General features: G+C 52.6%; 9 protein-coding genes across 9 annotated transcripts; 4 read left to right on the top strand and 5 right to left on the bottom strand.

Annotated features, from left to right (window-relative positions):
* Nucleotides 1-237: 237 nt before the first annotated feature.
* Nucleotides 238-375, top strand: CABS01_06546 (uncharacterized protein; the record flags this gene model as incomplete). The annotated part of the gene is made up of 1 exon (XM_060539912.1): nt 238-375. One exon carries the CDS (start codon nt 238-240, stop codon nt 373-375), a length of 138 nt encoding a protein of 45 aa, XP_060404449.1.
* A 783-nt stretch (nt 376-1,158) lies between these two features.
* On the top strand, nt 1,159-2,291 carry CABS01_06545 (uncharacterized protein; the record flags this gene model as incomplete). The annotated part of the gene is made up of 4 exons (XM_060539911.1): nt 1,159-1,197; nt 1,289-1,783; nt 1,850-2,039; nt 2,098-2,291. The coding sequence occupies 4 exons, from the start codon at nt 1,159-1,161 to the stop codon at nt 2,289-2,291; spliced, it is 918 nt and encodes a 305-aa protein (XP_060404448.1).
* Nucleotides 2,292-3,017: 726 nt separating this feature from the next.
* Nucleotides 3,018-5,631, bottom strand: CABS01_06544 (uncharacterized protein; the record flags this gene model as incomplete). The annotated part of the gene is made up of 2 exons (XM_060539910.1): nt 3,018-5,404; nt 5,475-5,631. The coding sequence occupies 2 exons, from the start codon at nt 5,629-5,631 to the stop codon at nt 3,018-3,020; spliced, it is 2,544 nt and encodes an 847-aa protein (XP_060404447.1).
* A 789-nt stretch (nt 5,632-6,420) lies between these two features.
* On the bottom strand, nt 6,421-6,736 carry CABS01_06543 (40S ribosomal protein S22; the record flags this gene model as incomplete). The annotated part of the gene is made up of 2 exons (XM_060539909.1): nt 6,421-6,610; nt 6,681-6,736. 2 exons carry the CDS (start codon nt 6,734-6,736, stop codon nt 6,421-6,423), a joined length of 246 nt encoding a protein of 81 aa, XP_060404446.1.
* Nucleotides 6,737-7,064: 328 nt separating this feature from the next.
* CABS01_06542 (uncharacterized protein) lies at nt 7,065-7,886 on the bottom strand (the record flags this gene model as incomplete). The annotated part of the gene is made up of 1 exon (XM_060539908.1): nt 7,065-7,886. The coding sequence occupies one exon, from the start codon at nt 7,884-7,886 to the stop codon at nt 7,065-7,067; it is 822 nt and encodes a 273-aa protein (XP_060404445.1).
* A 1,867-nt stretch (nt 7,887-9,753) lies between these two features.
* On the top strand, nt 9,754-10,571 carry CABS01_06541 (uncharacterized protein; the record flags this gene model as incomplete). The annotated part of the gene is made up of 3 exons (XM_060539907.1): nt 9,754-9,881; nt 9,940-10,082; nt 10,144-10,571. The coding sequence occupies 3 exons, from the start codon at nt 9,754-9,756 to the stop codon at nt 10,569-10,571; spliced, it is 699 nt and encodes a 232-aa protein (XP_060404444.1).
* Nucleotides 10,572-11,257: 686 nt separating this feature from the next.
* CABS01_06540 (uncharacterized protein) lies at nt 11,258-11,899 on the bottom strand (the record flags this gene model as incomplete). The annotated part of the gene is made up of 2 exons (XM_060539906.1): nt 11,258-11,643; nt 11,704-11,899. 2 exons carry the CDS (start codon nt 11,897-11,899, stop codon nt 11,258-11,260), a joined length of 582 nt encoding a protein of 193 aa, XP_060404443.1.
* A 254-nt stretch (nt 11,900-12,153) lies between these two features.
* CABS01_06539 (type IIB DNA topoisomerase) lies at nt 12,154-13,312 on the bottom strand (the record flags this gene model as incomplete). The annotated part of the gene is made up of 4 exons (XM_060539905.1): nt 12,154-12,648; nt 12,815-12,904; nt 13,086-13,194; nt 13,254-13,312. The coding sequence occupies 4 exons, from the start codon at nt 13,310-13,312 to the stop codon at nt 12,154-12,156; spliced, it is 753 nt and encodes a 250-aa protein (XP_060404442.1).
* Nucleotides 13,313-14,557: 1,245 nt separating this feature from the next.
* CABS01_06538 (squalene/oxidosqualene cyclase) lies at nt 14,558-16,983 on the top strand (the record flags this gene model as incomplete). Its single annotated transcript, XM_060539904.1, has 3 exons — nt 14,558-14,821; nt 14,902-16,614; nt 16,666-16,983. 3 exons carry the CDS (start codon nt 14,558-14,560, stop codon nt 16,981-16,983), a joined length of 2,295 nt encoding a protein of 764 aa, XP_060404441.1.
* Between the last annotated feature and the right edge of the window lie 196 nt (nt 16,984-17,179).

Genomic DNA, 17,179 nt, shown 5'->3' with positions numbered 1-17,179 from the left:
CTGACTCATCCTCCATCGTTTTCCAGATTCCAAAAAACTCGTCTTAATTACCCGACTAATTCCTTCTTCAGTAACTTGTGTAGTCGCTCCTCAAAGCAAGCCCAGCTGCTCTAATTCTCGCCTCGAGCACAAGAAGCTTTTACCAAGATTACCAAGCGCACAAAAGAGAAGGAATTCTCGATCCAAGAGTTGATCAGAACCAGGGGGGTTCCGGTTGCGCAAACCTGAACCAGCTCCATGGCGCCATCCAACGCCCGCGTTTCAGTCTGGTGCAAGTTGAGCCGGCGCGGCAACTCGCGCAAGCATCGCAGCACCGCAAGCGCTACGGTGAACGGAGCAACTGGTCGCATGAGCGCTATCCGCCGGCCTGGGTAGAGTTGCTGTTGGCCTGTTCTGGTGCTGGACACCCTGGCAGTTGGGGGCCAGGACAGGGGGTCCGTTGGTCTTTCAGCGTGCTGATTCGACCAAAGGATCGCTCACGTTTGAGAGTCTAAGTTTAGCCTACGACAGCTGTCATCTGAGACTTGGTGAAGGGGTTCGGATTCTGCCCCTTCAAAATCAGCCGAAATTCAGGATCGTTAGGGGACAGTTCAGAAAGGGCGATAGTAAAGCAAGGGTTTGTGGTGGCTAGTGTCGACTAACAACGGCGAAATTCTAGCGCTGTTTATGGGAATCAGACGAACATCAGAGGATCGCAACCTTAGTCTTTGTAGCATCTCCATTCGGCCACGATCAAGATAACCCGTAACTCACCTCTAATGGAACGGTTCTTGAACAACCCGAATTCAACATCAACTCGTACTTTTGCAATATCGCTTCGTCGTTGGTTCCAGTGGTCGATGCTTCTGCCCCGCATGAGTTACCACCCGAAAACGACAAGTAGAGACGAGTTGCCACACCGCCAAGCAGCGCCAATGCCGGAGCTCAACGACAAACTGGCATGACCAGCCGCCCGCCGTTGCGCAGCACGCAAGGTAACAAACCCCCCAAATTACCGCATTTGTTCATCATGAGGCTCTCGAGATGCACCTTGGCGCACCTTGGCGGCGCGGATGGTGGGGGAGGACTCGTCTACTTGCGCATCCTTGCGGTCTTGTGTGGGTTTCATGATGCCGTCCTTCTTGGCGAGTCGGCGGCCCTCACAACCAAACCCCGCGCATGTCTGTCGTAGACGAGAGAATCTTATCAGCGAAATCAGTTCGTCTGGGCATATAAGCTCTTTGAGTACCTAGGTGCCGCCCACCGGCGTTCATCGTGATGGTTGCGCTCTTTTCTGTTCCCCTTCCAGTATACTTCACTTCTCACCAACTCTTCTTCTCCGCGGCAAGCCCGCTATTACGAGTCAACCGCGTTGATCTCTTTCACAATCTATCCTTTCACTCAGATCTTAATTCACTTTTTTCCGTTTCCGGTTTTCAAAATGAGGCTCTCAACACTTGCCACGATCTCATGCCAACTCCTCCTGGCAGCGTCACTGCCAATCTCGACTACTGAAATATCCTCCCGAAACAACGGTATCGCACAAGGCTCTACGGATTCCAGTCTCGCAGACCGAAGCATCGCACAAAGCGCCGCGACAACTCCCTCAAAAGCCACCGAAAAAGAAGCTGCCGCAGGCGAGGCAGGCACAGCCGAGGGAGGTGCAGCTGGAGGAGCAGAAGGCGGCGCTGCCGGCGGCGAGGAGGCAAAGGGTCCCAACGAAAAGGAGATTGAAGGGCAATTCATCGTTCCCGTGCGATTAGGCGGCGCGAATGTTAAGCAAGATGTTCTCTTTCCTCCTGCAGTAAGTCTCAGACTCTCATCAAAGGGTATCTCAAGACGCAAAATATCTGATGCTCATTACTCGTAGAAAAATGGACGTTTCGAGGTCGAGTTCCAGAACGCAGTCGGTCGAACCCTCACCGTAACAGAAAACAGGTCTCCTGCGCCGCCTCCCGCGGGCTTCACCGCTATTGAGGCGGTGTCGTACAAAGTCAGCCTCGCGGAAGGCGCACAGGGTGTGACTCTCTCAAAGATAGATTACATTCTCAACCCAGGAAGTGAGTCAGGCTCTTGAGTCCTGCTCGACTGGTAGTGGTGGGCTAACATGAGATGTAGATACCCTCGATATCAGCAAGGGACAAGTAGGCCGCCTCTTCCCGGAACTCAACGCCTTCATCATCGACCCGGCTCTCGGTGAACTCGAATTCGAAGCCGAGGAGAATGAGTTGACCTTGAAGGTTGCCAACATGAATGGAGAGTTCGCCTTCTTCCTCCCGCAGGCTGGTGCTGCTGCCGGTGCGGCTGCATAGGGATAGGACCTGGCTCCTGACTTGGAAAGCTCATCCGCAAGGGTATGGCTTGCGATGAGGTCGTATGCGTGTTGGTGCCGCGGAGTAGCGGCCATGTTGTGATAGAAAGAAGCGACGGGAGTGAAGCAAGCCGAGCACACACTGTAACTCATTCATCCTGTAACAGATATTCGTTGACGAATAGTTCAAGTTCTCTTTGTATATTATCAGTAGTCTCAGGATTACTCCTTTTTCTCAAAAGCCGTCGAGGATAATACCCCTACACCAGATTCATATCCTGTACAATCCTATCTGTCTTGGACAGTATGATGCTCACAAACATCTGATGGCCCTTTGACACATTCACGCCGGAGGCCGCAAACACTATAATTTGGCCATGAATCCTTGGTAAGAACATAGATGTTGGCAACGTAGGACCTTCTTGCCCAAGCCAAGGGCTGAGTCGAGACTTTGAGAGTCACGGGCAATCCAGTTTTGGTTCTAAAGAGCGAGTCAGTACATCCCACATGGTCAATGACACGAGACCTAGCATCCGCAACATACATCCATCATCAGCTTCGTCGCTGCTCAGGCGCCATTGCGCTTCGACGCGACACTGGCGAGTCTTACGGAGGCTCTTCCCGCGCCTCACGCATACAGCACTCGTCTCTCATCTTGCGTGCTGGCAAAGCCTTCTTCGGGACCATCCCCATCACCGAGAAGCTCATCGGAATTGCAAGACCACGTTCATACTAACATCTCGCGGCAAAGTTTGAGCCTTTCACTGGCCTCCCTGAGGAGCTCCGAGTGCGACTGCTTAAAGCTTGTCTCGAGCAGGTCCAATAGTTCCGGCAACCTCTCGTTAAGGTCCCTCGTGGCCTCTTCGTTCAACTCTTCCAAATTCGAGAAGTAGGCCAGGTAACGAGCAATTTCGCTATACCTTCCCAGGGGCGTATTCCTGTTAGGGATGCCCAGAGCCTGTACAAAAGACCATATTGTCAAGACCGCATAGTACATGATCCACGGCCGATGAGGATCCGGCTCGCTGCGGCAGGAGTAGTAAACAGAAACCGGTTCAGGCAAAGCGCCGAAGCTACTCGTCCGCCGTTTTGGGTTTTTGTGGTCTACAAGAACCCGGTAGAGTAGTCTGAAAGCATGCAGAACGGCGTGTCGAGTGGATGGTGCATTCGACCAGGTCCTCATTCTTGCAACAGCATTGGCATGATCGCGAGTTGAGACTTTGCGACCGACCAATCGTTTTGCGCCGGCATATACCTGACAATCGACGATGTCAACGTGAAGACTGATATGGGCTAGGTGGTAGAGAACAGCGGCCGAGTGGATGGGCCCATTGGAGCTTGATGGCTGTCCTAGCCCTTCGGAAAGATCGTTCGCACCAACAGCGCTGTCAAAGGACTCTTTCCACTCGTCGAAAGCGCGGAAAAGTATCTTTTTCCAGCTATCATGGGTTTCCGTGCTGGGTGTGCGCAGGTCAAGCCACTTGAGGTGAGACTCTCGACGGGACAGATGCCATCCCACACTGAGCAGCCCCGACATGATAATCATGCGTCCAAAAGTGTGTGTCTTGACTTCCTGCCCGTGTAAAGCACTTTTCAATCCATCGAGGAAGGATACCTGCTTGATGCCGTACATTCTGTAGTTCCCGTCGAGTTGTCGGAAGACATTCGGGGTCGCGGCTGTCCACAAGCCATCGTCGCATGGTAGAGGTAGTCGTATCTCGTGCGGAGCCATATCGGCGTTGTGGCCGAACATGGCTGCATGGACAGTGTCCATCATGAAGGCCGCAAAAACGACGCGATGCATGGATTCGCTCTCGGCCCATCGAATCCACCATGTTCTTGAGTCTGAAGAGGGTCCTTCGTTCAGCGCCGGGGCTTCTTCCTCTGGGGGCGTTTCGCTTCCTGCTCGTCCAATCAGAGGGCTTCCTCTCCTAAGAAGATTCAACAGAGCCGAGTGGTATATATGCGATCTCTCGTGCATGCGTCTGGAAGAGAATATCTTCTCGTAGAACTCGAGCAACAGCATTGCTTGAGCTATGGACAGGCCCACCGGCGCCGAAGCTTCCTCGTGAGTGAGAATTTCCCATCGGCTGCTGGAAATAATCACGTCTGCCAGCCCCCCGTACGGTTCCAAGTTGCCAGTTGAGTCTCTGCTGCTCAATGACACAGCTCCCAAAGCAATCATCACGAGTAGCAAGAAGATGGAGCAGCGGTTCGAAGAAAATGTTGGCTGATGAACGATCGGCAAGCGTGGCGAGATCCTCTTCCAATATTCTTGTAAACAATCTCTCATCATCTCGAGACTCAGAGCAGGTAAGTCTCCGTTGCTCTCCTGTACAAGACTGACTATACGCGGTTCGTACTTGGGCTGCTTGTGTCGGAAGACCTTCAACCACCTCAGGACCTCCTGCCGCCGGTGCTCACTGATGAGTTCGTCACTAACTTCAACTTGCCGAGGTGGCGTCGGATCAAGCTGTGAACGACTCGTCAGTGACTCGTAGTCATAGGGTATGTTGTTGTTGAAAGTTGATTCAAGGCCACCTTCGAGGAAGGGAAGGTTGGCGACTCCATTAAAGTCGCTGAAGCTTGCTTGAGAGTCAAATAGCCAGACGGCAAAGTTCTCTCGTGAAAGTGCCTCGTCGGGCTGGAATCCTCTCGGGTCAAACGACGGCATAAGAGGCGGTGCCTCGGGGAGGGTCATCTGATCGCGTCCGTAGTAAGCGGGCTTCGGTCGCATCATCTCGACAGCCATATCATCGATGGACGGCCATGTGGTAGGTTGGCTGATCCTATTGACATGCTGAGCAAGGGACGGGTTTGATGCACCCGTTGTCGGCGTGGGCGTAGCAGAGTCGGGAGTAAGCAGGATGGCGGCATCATGAGGACCGCTTGTTGAAGGCTGAGGAAATGCTGGCCGTGGTGGTGCGCCTGAAGTCGGAGATGACACAGCCGGGCCGGATTGGTTGCCAGATGCGGCAGAGGCGAAGCTGGGCGCGCGATTTCGAGGGATGTACGATGATGAGTGACGCTTCTTGTGACGCGACAGCAGATCAAGGCGGACAAACTTCTGATCGCAACCAGGGATATCGCAAATGAAGATTTCTTTGGGATTGTCTATGGAGAGGCGTCAGGCCGCACCTTGTGACATTACGAGGGCTGCGACTGGACAGGGGAGTTGACTCACGGTTCAACTGGTGCCTCTGGAGATGCTCTGCTCTCGAGTATAACTTGTCGCAACCCGGGTGTTCGCAGACGAACCGCCGAGGAGCACCTCTGCGACTTGCACGCTTGTAGTTGGCTGCAGCACCACCAGGCTGGCCGGGAGATGGATGGCTCGCCATCGGCAACGGTCATGAGAGCATCGTCAAGAGAGACGCTTGATCCTTAAGCGTAGCTCGTATTTATGGTTTGCTGAGCCCGTATGTACCTTTCTAGGTGGTGATACTCTCATAAGCAAGGGGTGCGGGTACGTTGTGGCACGCCAAGCAAGTTGCGCAGAGCGAGCTGAAGATATTCGCGACAGCCGGTGAGATGGAGACGAGAGGTGGGCGCAAGATGAGATGGAATTGGAGATTGGCAGAGTTGCGCCTCAGGTGTCTGGCATACCGCGGGGGATGGGCGTGTTGAGCTGCTCCTCCCCCAAAAATGCCCCCCTTCCCCACACATCTCAAGCGGAAATGGGGAAGGCGCAACTCGAGATGAGTGGACCCCCCACGCCTGCACGGTGTTGCGCGGCTCTTATCGATAAGGATACCATAGAAGGTCCACTTGTACATGGAAGGACCCAATGAGAGAATGCCTGCAACTCATTCACTTACCTAATCAAGTATCGCGATCATTTTCGTCAAAATCCGCTTGGAAATGGAATACGCGTGGATCAAGTGATGTGCTCCCGCTCCGCTGGATTAAGCAAGAATTGCGTTCAGTTTATCAAGGGATGTCACGATGGGATGCCTCAAAGAAGAGTATTTCTGTCAATGCAATGGTCTTGCTATTGAGTTTTCTGTTGAGTTTTCCTCATCGAGGGGCTCTCTAGAGTTCCTTGAACAAGTTCTCCGATATGCCAAATGCTAAACCCCTCTCACAATGCCTGGGCTCCGTATACGACATGTTTCAATGTCTGGGAGTGTCTAGTAAAAGTACCCAAGGATCTTGCCCGAGGTGTTCTTTCTGCGAGCCTGGTGGTGATCCATGATACCGGCGGACGTGGTGAGCACGACATGGCCGAACTGGCGGGCAGGCAGAAGTCGGACACCCCATTTCTCCAGGTCTTCCAGTCGGACGTTGAAATGAGGGCTGATGACGCCACATTTGTTCAAGCTGAAAAGGGTCACAGTGGTTCGCAGAACAGGTAGGAGACATTGATGACGAACTGGCCGTCGAGTTAAACGACAATTTTGCCGCCTCGGTGTATATCGACTTCCTCGAAGTCAGACACGTAGCCATGCTGCTGCATAAGCTGGAGGAACTTGACGATGACCTGGAGGAAGGGCGAAGCACCACTTGGCGCTTGCGCGGACTATCTCAGACCTGTGTGAAGTTGTAGCTCCAAGCTTCAGCTCGTCTGCGTTGCTATAGCTTCAATTACAACAGAACGAAAAAAGACTCCAAAGGCAGTGGCTCTATAACATCGGATTTGTCATTGGCTCATTTCAAACTACCTCACTGCCGTTGTTGATCGAAGTCGTTGATGTGGAAGGAGGTTGACCTTGTCCCACTAGACAGAAGCTAAGATAACGAAACCAACGTCAGAGTACCTCGGGACTCCACGAATCTATCCGTTGCGAATCCGTTTGGCAATCTTATCCAGGGCCACATTCTCCTTTTCGAGCTTCTTATGATCCGCCCTATGGCTCTCGGCAGCAGGCCCAACCACCTCCAACAACCTTATGCTCGGCATCCCGAGATAGCCCCTGGGCGTCCCAGGCCGCCTATCAAGCCTCCCGTTCCTCATCGCAATGTTGTCATCGGTGTACTTCCTTAGCCGCTCCGGAAGGACCTCCTCGCCCCTCGTCTGGTGCTCCAGTACCTTGATCAAGTCCACAAACACAACCTTAGAAGAGGGCAATCTGACCTTGAACAACTCCAGCGCGGCCATGGTCTCCCGAAGATCGTAGCTCACAACGCACACCGTCGCGTACGCCGGACCACCCAGCGCATCAAACGCCTCTTGAGCCTTGGCCCTCGCCTCTTCCTCGTAGAGCTCAAACGTCTCATGCGCAGCGGCAGCGTTGTACCACGACCACGGCTTTGGCTGGAGGCTCTTATTGACTTTCGACTTCTCTAGCATGCGAATTGTCCTGGTGCTGCAATGTTTCTTGGAGGCGTCGTGCTTCTTGTCATCCAGAGGTAAGGATCGCCATATAGGCTTGTCCGCGGGTGACATGACATTTATCTCTATCGCTCTGGAATTGCGTTGGTCGGCGTACTGGTATCTGTCTGATAGCTCGCAGGCTACGATGACGATCTGGTCGCCTGCCCAGCAATTCGCCAGGGTCTCGTTTTCGTTGGCGCAGTCTTCGAAGCGACGGAGCTCGCTTTCGTTGAAGAGGCGTGGCTTTTGAGCGATATTGCGGGGAGATGTTCCCGGCGCCATGGGAGTGGAGGATGGACAAGATGATTGGCAGTCAAAAGAGTCGGGAAACTTTGTTCCTTGACGAATTACTTGGCATTTGTGCGAGGAACAGGACAGGACTTCCCTTGCACAGTATATGTAGCACCATTTGCATATACAGACACGAGCTAACATCTAGTTGACTCAATATTGGAGACTCCCTGCCGAAATACGAGGTGGCGGCGTGGGCACTTACTCAGCCCCAACGTGACTCTTACGCCGACGGTTTATGTGAAACTTGATAGCACTTGTAGATTAAGCGCACAGAAATATAACAAATAGAGCAGACTTATGCCGGACGATCTGATGGTATTGTCATTGAATACTTGGCAACATAATTGCTGCGATCGCTAGAATCATGAGAAAGAACTTGCTAGAGCTCTCTTTCATGGTAATTACGACTCATAATACTAAATATGAGCCCAAATCCTGGAATATCACTCGCTTCAAAACTGGAAGGAAGGACCCGAAAAGAAGGCAGTTTAATCTAGGGAGTTGTTCTAGTTGTCTACTACACCAGAGTCTAGATTGTGGTCAGCAGATCGGAAAGAGACTTGAGGGGAAACCCGGACAGAATAGACTTAGGCATAGCAGGAAGCCACTGGATTTAATCACACAGAGACGACAGGTTCTCTATGGAGCATCCTGCGTCTTTGTGGTTTGCTCCTTGCAGCCGAAGACTTTGTCCCTGCTGATCATCTTGAAATTCATTAAATAGCCAGCAACATCTGTGGTCTGGTGGTCAATACAAGTGGAGGAACTTTTTCCGAAAATGAAGGGAAGTCGTAATATATTAATCCCCTGATGGCCAAGGGAAACTTCAAGCAACTGGGAGCTGTGCATGTACTACGTTGACGGGTAAATACATATTAGTACTCAAAAAGGTCGATGCCCAAACCAAGAAAAAAGAGTTCACCACCGGTGTGGCTACATCTCTTGGTGCACATGCTGGGACTCGAACTCGGAGCCTGTCGTCGAGTAGGCTGTGGGCGTAATTGATCATTGGCAATTAACCTCTCCACCACCCAGCCAGTTTGACCTGACCTGTCGACCTAGACGGGCGCCTACTGGCTGGTGACAGCAAGGGGACTGAGGGGGTATATGAAGCTTCCTTCCGATGTGTATTCCGTTTATTCAGGTGGTGAAGAGAATATCAGATGAAGGTCCAGCAAGCGATGTGAATCTGCCGAAGGCGCGTTCGGCACAATCATCAAAGTGCGATGTCCGGCCGTCATGCCGTGAATGTCTGTAGTTCGACCGCACCAAAGCTGACAGCTCTTCCGCGCTCTTTTGGGCTCGCTGGTTCACTAAAGTGATATCTCACTGTACTTGATGGTGATGTGGTGACCCGATTCGATCATTCCAGTAAGTCTGCCAGACTACGTCAGCGCGTCAGACTCAGCCTCAACTCCATCTGGGGCCCCGTCAACTGGACCAGACTGCGCCCTATTGTGGAAATGATGCGGAAATGACCCAATACTGTTCAACTATTCTTCAGAAACTATTTGTCACTTCATCTGTCGGGCACCCTTCAAGGCAGTGAGCGCGGCAGTGTTTAGCTAGACAGGATAGTTGAAGCTTTCGGGATGGCTTCATGCTTTTGTTCGAGTTGGGATCGGGCAGAGCTGGGAAACTGTCAGGTGTCGATTTGGATCAAGATGATTTGGAATGTAATGTCGCAGATGCATTGAGATGCCCCGTTGAAGTTGCCAATATCTTCACATAAAAGCCATCATGATACCCCGCTGAATTGGTTTGGATCAACAGACTCGTCACAAAATCAACTACAATCGAAGAAACTGCTTTAGTACTCATTATTCTCATATCACTTGAACTTACAAACATCAAAATGCTAATCGCAAACCTCCCCCTCGCCGCCATGGCCCTGTCCTCACTCGCCATGGCTGCTCCTCATCGCAGAGACAACGAGTCTGCCACGGGTCTCAGCTTGACTGCTCAACTTCAACTCGCGGACAGGTGTGTGAGAATTCTTAACTTACACTGGTACTGAAACTAGCTGCTAACACATTACTAGCGGCGCAGCCCGATACCGTCTCCTCGCCAAGGACGAAGACTTCATCTACGACTTCAACAAATCCCAAGTCGCCCTCGCCAACCGCCAAACCTTCCCAGCTGTGACCGGCCTAGGCGGCAGCATGGCCGTCGCCTCTCTACCCGGTACGTCCAAGGATACAACCTCAAAACGGTGGGAAAAGCCAAGCTAACAACACACAAACAGCCTGCGCAATGTCCTTCCTCCACCTCCACCCCCGCGCCTCCGAACTCCTCGTCGTAACCTCGGGCCGCCTCATCACCGAAATGGTCCCCGAAGCCGGCGTCCTCGACGCCTCCGGCAAGCAGCGCGTCATCCGTGCCGACCTGGGCCCCAACCAAATGACCGTCTTTCCCCAGGGATCCTTCCACACCCAAGTGAACCCCGAGTGTACCCCGGCCTCGGCCGTCGTGTCCTTCACCTCGGACGAGGGCGGCACCGCCATGGTGGCGGCGCAGCTGTTTGCTCTGAGCGACGTCATAGTTGAGACTTCGTTCGGGTCGAGCATTGCTGGGGAGGATATTGATCGGGTGCGCCAAGCTATTCCGAAGAACCTTGTGTTGGAGGTTGAGGACTGTCTGAAGAAGTGTGGGCTTGAGAGGCGGGCTCTTTAGGTGGTCGAGAACTCAGGAGACGTATGGCTACTGAAGTAGCATTTTGGGAGAGTATAGTTGGGATGTTCCCCCTTTTTCCTTTGCGTCTCTGAATAGGAGTGCGGAACATCCGTAGGCAGTTCCTATTCATTCATTAGCTTTTCTTTTATCTTGTCATTTGATTCCAGGATCTTGTTAACAACTCTTCTTCTTTCACTCATTCAACATATACTTATGGGTAAATAGCTGTCATATAACCCGCATGCAAGCAAACATGGAGAATGCCGCGTATGTTGACAACTTGGCCCAGCATCAGATAGGCACTCAAGAAATCCGATTCTAGATTCCTGAACATTAAGGGGACCCAGTATCAAATGATTTAATACTCAATTGCCAATATAAAACGGGCATCAATGACTAGCAGGTGCCGCGAACAGTGTCAAAGAAGGAGTTGTCTTGGAATCCTATAATATTGTCGCGAGCTTGATATGCCTTTGTGAATGGTTGAGCCACGAGTGTCGCGGATGACCCTTGCAACTCGATACAGTCCATGTCAACTCAACTCGCTTGCTGTTGCGAGTAGAAAAAGTGTCGTAAATTCCTCAGATAGCCTACAATCACAGCACAGCAAAAGAGCCCGCTCGGGCGTCGTCAATAGTCGTTCACTCATTTGATTTTTTGTCTTAAACTCATAAGCCAGATCCCATCTATGAACTCTTGCTGCTCTCGCCAGCCTTATCCTTGCCCTTGTCTTCCTCAACGGCACCATCATCCTCAACCTCAATGCCAGACGCAGCACCGCTCAGCCCTTCCTCCTGGTTTCCGCCCTCCATTTTCTCAGATTGCGCCAAGAACCAGTCCGCGACCTCTCGCTTGTCGTTGAAAAGCGCCGAATCGAGAGGAATTTGATCCTTGTCGTTGGCCACCGCAGGGGAAGCGCCATGGCTGACGAGGTACTTGACTGCCTCAAGGTGGCCGCCCAAGCACGCCCAGTGCAGACCTGTGTTGCCAAACTCGTTGCCGGCGTCGACATACGCCTTCTTCTCCTCTGCAGGACGGCTGTCAAAGGCTGTGACGAGGGCCTTCACGATATCTGTACAACGAATTAGCTCAAATGCTGGAAGTTTCAAGCACAAATGAGGCAATAACTTACCGAGGTGACCATTACCGGCAGCCATGTGCAGGCAGGTTGACTTGCCCTCATCCTTGGCGGCGGTGATGATCTCGCCTACGGTAGCGCCTTCGCGCTCCGACAGGGACTTGAGGGTTTCTTCGAGATCAGCGAGCTCGCCGGCCCTTGAAAAGTAAATGAGATCGTCAATCTCCTCTTCTGAGAGTTTGGGTGCCATTTTCGGTGAGATTTTGTAAATGCTGTCTGAGGACCTAAAATGAGTCTTGAAAGTGAGGTAGAAATTTTCGGGTGATGTGTGTGGAGGTACAGTGTTAGAAGCTCGTGTGCGCACTCCGCACGGCTCCTCTTCCTCTTCAATGGACATCACTGTTCACCCTGTGCCAGCCCAAAAGCAAACGTCAAGCCAGCACCTGAATCGAAACAAAGACTCCAAAGACAACGCTAGAAACGCACATGCGCGAGTGCGACAGATCAGAAAGTCCCCAAGTGCTCATCGAGCCATCTCGACATGTCTCCTGCGTTGTCCACAGCTTGAATCTCTGCCTTGATGCCGAGAAACAGCATCACCTGTAGTTCTCGTCGGCATTCTTGATCATTTTCGGTGCCGTCCTCTTCGATTTCCTTGACCGTGTTGATAGCGCGCGTTCTATCTCGCAGCGTAAGAGAACTAGTAGAGTCGAACAAGCTCGCACCAGGCCGCCTTTGGCTGCCGTTGATATCGGGCCCGTGGCTAGGGGTCGCATCCTGACGGAATGCGAGATCGTCGCTTTTTATGCCGAGCCACTGCATGCTAGGTACAGTCGTTGCCTTTTCGTGTGCATGTCCCCGTGTGCCGTAGCTGTAGCAGCGCATGATGGCAATACCATAGCAGTCGAAGTCCACAAGAGCGAAAATTGGAAGCTCAGGTTTGGCTGTGTGCAGAAGGTGTACGAACTGCTTGGTGTTCAAATCTGGGTAACCTTTGCCCTATGGATATGTCAGAGAGTTGTAGTGCTGCTGTTCCCGTAGGTAAGTCTACTGACCGTGACAAGAATGCCCAAGCCAAAGGCTGAAGTCTCCTAGTACCTCGCCGATGCCAGTGTCCGATACGTTGCCTGTTCCAGTCAGCAATGTTTTGCAGCCAACAACAAACCAGTCCAACCTCTTTCTCGATGACTAAGACCCAATGTGCTGGACCAAAGTCAATCTCGGAGACAGTCCTGGCTGAGGGTATGAGGATCCCCTGGATCTTGATTAGCAACAGCTGTGGTCAAGTCTTGGTGCTCCGTACGTGCTCGCTTGAAGAAGCGTCAACTTCGGAAGTCCTGGAACGCAGAATAATAGGCCCAGACACAAGGCCTTTACTTGCGGCAACCTGAGGAACGGTCATGAGATTACGTCTATCAAAGATAGGGGTCACTCACTATACCGAGGTCCTCCCTCCCGAGGCCTAGCGTAAAGGCAAGGTCATCAACGAGGTTGTCGACGATGGACTGTCTTTTGAATAAATCGGTGTCCTGATAGTAGATGTTCCTGTTCCGCCATGCTCTGAGCACTTGACACTATCAGGAGGCAGATCATGGAGCGCACACCTCTTGGTAATCAGCCGGCCTTCCGTCAGGGCGCTCAGGGACAGTTGCATGATGCGCATGATACGTGCTGTAACGGCTGAACGTCAGGAACAAATTACCGTCAACCAAGCATGATTACGAACTGAACTTGGTTGCTTCCTCTATTGTCCGGCCCGGGAAGCGAACTGCTAATCGAGTTGTCCGAGATGGGCCATGGTTGCTCGTGGATTGGCTTGTGGAAGGTCGGGTCCTGAAGGGAATGGATATCTCTCGAGACTGTAGCAATGATTCTCGAGCAGATATCAGGATATCTTCCAACTTCACAATGGCGAGCCCGATGGCATTCCTATGTGGATCCGGATCGGGGATGGTCACGACGTTGCTTGATTGACTCGGATTAGACAGCTGTGGCGTTAGTTGGCCCTCTCGGCGGCCGTTGAGCAACGGGGGTGTAGCAAAGTCCATCAAATCAAAGACAAGGCAATGGGGCCTGTATGTAGTTGAATTGGCAACGCTTGAAATCCTCTGAACGCGCCCGCAAAGTTTTGTCAGACTCTAGGGTTTTGGCGGATTGTCTTTTACTGGAGGGTTGGTACGAAGAAGATGGTGTGCAAGAGAAGCTGGAGGTGGGAGCTGCAGGAACGGACGAAGGAGGCGCTCCATATTTCAAAGCCATTGGCCAATGATGGGAGAAGTACCGCTAGTGGGAAGAGCACCGTGCGGCATGGGGAGATGGTGGGTTATTACCTAATCAGCAGAAGATGGAGTGATAGACAGCTTAGCTAAGCTATCTTTGGTATTAGGCTCTCGAAAGCCGGTGCCGCTGAAGTTTATTTTGCGCTGGTCTGGAACTGTGTGACATCCTGGCACCTGTCAAATGGCCTGGGAATTTGCGTTTCGCCCGTCAACTTACCTGATGTACAGCTGAAATGCCCCCAACAATCTTGAGCCAAAGTCAGCTGCGACAGAGCATCAACGATGCCTCGAGAGCCCAAGGACTGACAATGTCGATCAAGACGGACTATTAACACCTCTGATTACCCTGTTTCGATCTCCACCAAATCCTGATTTCCAGCAGGGATCTCGTACGAGGATGTGGTGGGTTTCTCCCGAGAACATGCATCTTCCTGTCGTTGGAGGGACACCGCCTCAGAGAGACGCGCAGGGGGCGCCGCCTTCTGGGAGCTGACTGGGCCACCATTTAACAAGTGCATGAATCCCATCCCACCACCCTCCAATTCGATCCAGGCGGCCCTCAACATCGCTCCTCCTCTGCACCACGACGACTTCACCCGCCGTCACACAGAGGACAATTACCGCCTGCCATGGTCGCCGAGAAAGCCCCATCCGTTGCGTCGAGCAATGGCACTCTTGGGGCCAAATCCGTTCAGTCTCGCAAGCGTGTCGCAGAAGCCATCGCCGAGCAGGAATGGCCCAAGAAGCCCCGCATCGATGCCAAAACCGATCGCACAAAATGGAGGATGAAGGACGAGGACGGCCGACACACCTGGAAATACTTGGAGGGCGACGACGCCGCAAAGGACTGGCCCCAGACCTACGCCGACAAGTACTACTTGGGTCTTCCTCTTGTCAGTCCACCTTTTACTGTTGCGACTTTGAATGACAGATATGTCACTGTTCTTCGCTAACACGTCTCCCGCACACACAGGACCTCCCAATCCTTCCCGAGCCCGAAAATCCACTCGATGCGACACGCAATGGCCTCGAATTCGTCGAAAAGCTTCAACTTCCCTACGGCGACTGGGGTTGCGAATACGGCGGTCCCATGTTCCTACTCCCAAGTGCCGTTATCGCCTGGTATGTCACCAAGACGCCCATCTCGTCCGCCTTCGCAACCGAAATCAAGAACTATCTCTTCGCCCGCGCGCATCCTGAGTTGGGTGGCTGGGGTCTCCATACCGAAGGTATCAGTACCGTCTTTGGCACCTCCATGAATTATACAACCTTGCGCCTCATTGGCGTCGATGCTGAGGAGCCCATCATGGTCAAGGCCAGAGCAAGGCTTCATGAGCTCGGTGGCGCAACGAAAGGGCCGCACTGGGCCAAGTGGTGGCTCGCTGTCCTGGGAGTTGTGGACTGGGAGATTGTCAACCCTGTTCCTCCCGAGATCTGGCTGCTGCCAGACTGGGTGCCCATTGCCCCTTGGCGGTGGTGGGTTCACATTCGCCAAGTCTTCTTGCCAATGTCATACGTATACTCCAAGCGCTGGACTTGTGAAGAGACTGAAGTCATTCGCGACCTCAAGAAGGAGCTCTTCCCCGAGAATTGGGCATCCATCAACTGGAAGGCGAACCGCAACAGCATTGCACAGGTCGACAACTACAACCCCAAGTCCTGGCTGCTCAACACAGTGAACTGGTGCTTGGTCAATATCTGGAACCCCTATCTGCGAACAAACTGGATCAAGGAGAGAGCTGAAGCTTGGACCAGTGACTTGGTTGACATGGAGGATGCCAACACGGACTACCTAGGTCTGGCGCCAGTCAATGGCCCCATGAACCACATTGTCTGCTACATTCGGGACGGCCCAGGGGCTTACACCGTCCGTCGACACGCTGACAGAATCATGGACTCCCTATGGGTCAATGCCGAGGGCATGCTGGGCAACGGTACCAACGGCGTCCAATGCTGGGACACCGCCTTCATGATCCAGTCAGTCGTCGCTGCTGGTCTCGAGACTGATAATCGTTGGCGCCCCATGCTGGAGAAGGCCCTCGGCTTCCTCGACAGGCAGCAGATTCGTGAAAACTGCAAAGATTCGGACAAGTGCTACCGCCAACAGCGCAAGGGCGGTTGGCCTTTCAGCAACAGAGAACAAGGCTACGCTGTCAGTGACTGCATTTCTGAGGCGCTCAAGGCCGTCATCTTGCTGCAAAAGACCGAGGGCTACCCCCAGCTTCTCGATGACCAGCGTATTTTTGATGCCATCGACTCCATTCTTCTTTACCAAAACGAGACCGGAGGCGTGGGCTCATACGAACAGCGTCGCGGGGGCGAGTACATGGAGTTGCTCAATGCCGCCGAGGTCTTTGGCCGCATCATGATCGAGTACGACTACCCCGAATGCACCACTGCCTGCGTCACGGTCTTGTCGCTCTTCCAGAAGCACTGGCCCGATTATCGCAAGGATGACATCCGCATCTTTGTCAAGCGTGCTGTGAACTGGATCCGTTCCCACCAGAACATTGATGGTTCTTGGTACGGAAGCTGGGGTATCTGCTTCACCTATGCGGGTATGTTTGCGTTGGAGAGTCTGGCCTTCGCAGGAGACACCTACAGCACCAGCAAAGTCTCCAGGAGGGGTTGTGACTTCTTCATCTCCAAGCAGAGAGAGGATGGTGGATGGTCCGAGAGCTACAAAGTAAGTGTGCCTCTATTCAATTATTCCAAGCACCCGAACTGACGATGAAAGGCTTCCGAGACAATGGAGTACCACGAACACCCGAGAGGATCCCTAGTAGTGCAGACCGCCTGGGCCCTGATCGGCCTGATGGAGGCTGAGTACCCCCACATGGAGCCCCTTCGAAAGGGTATCCAATTCCTCATGGATCGCCAGCAAGCCAATGGCGAATGGCTCCAGGAGACGATGGAAGGCGTTTTCAACAAGAGTTGCACGATTGCGTATCCCAACTACAAGTTCACGTTCCCGATCAAGGCGCTTGGCATGTTTGCCCGCAAATATCCAGATGAGAAGGTTACCCCTGGCATTAGCGACAAGGGGGACTTGTAGAGATCTAGACCGTTGCCTTCACTTCTAGAACATGGTCATTTATCAAAAGTAGAACATAATTAATTTTAATGAGACACGATTTCTGCATTGAGGTAATGACGAAAGACTCTGGGAATTGCAAGAATGCGAAATAGGGTACCCGACGATTACAACGACTCGGACCAAGTTGGGTGACAGTACAATAGCAGTGCAATCA

This window comes from Colletotrichum abscissum, assembly GCF_030869225.1.
Source record: "Colletotrichum abscissum strain IMI 504890 chromosome Unknown Scaffold_13.1, whole genome shotgun sequence".
NCBI lineage: Eukaryota > Fungi > Ascomycota > Sordariomycetes > Glomerellales > Glomerellaceae > Colletotrichum > Colletotrichum abscissum.
Note: the sequence above shows the minus strand (reverse complement) of the source record. Positions and strands in the feature narration are given on the sequence as shown.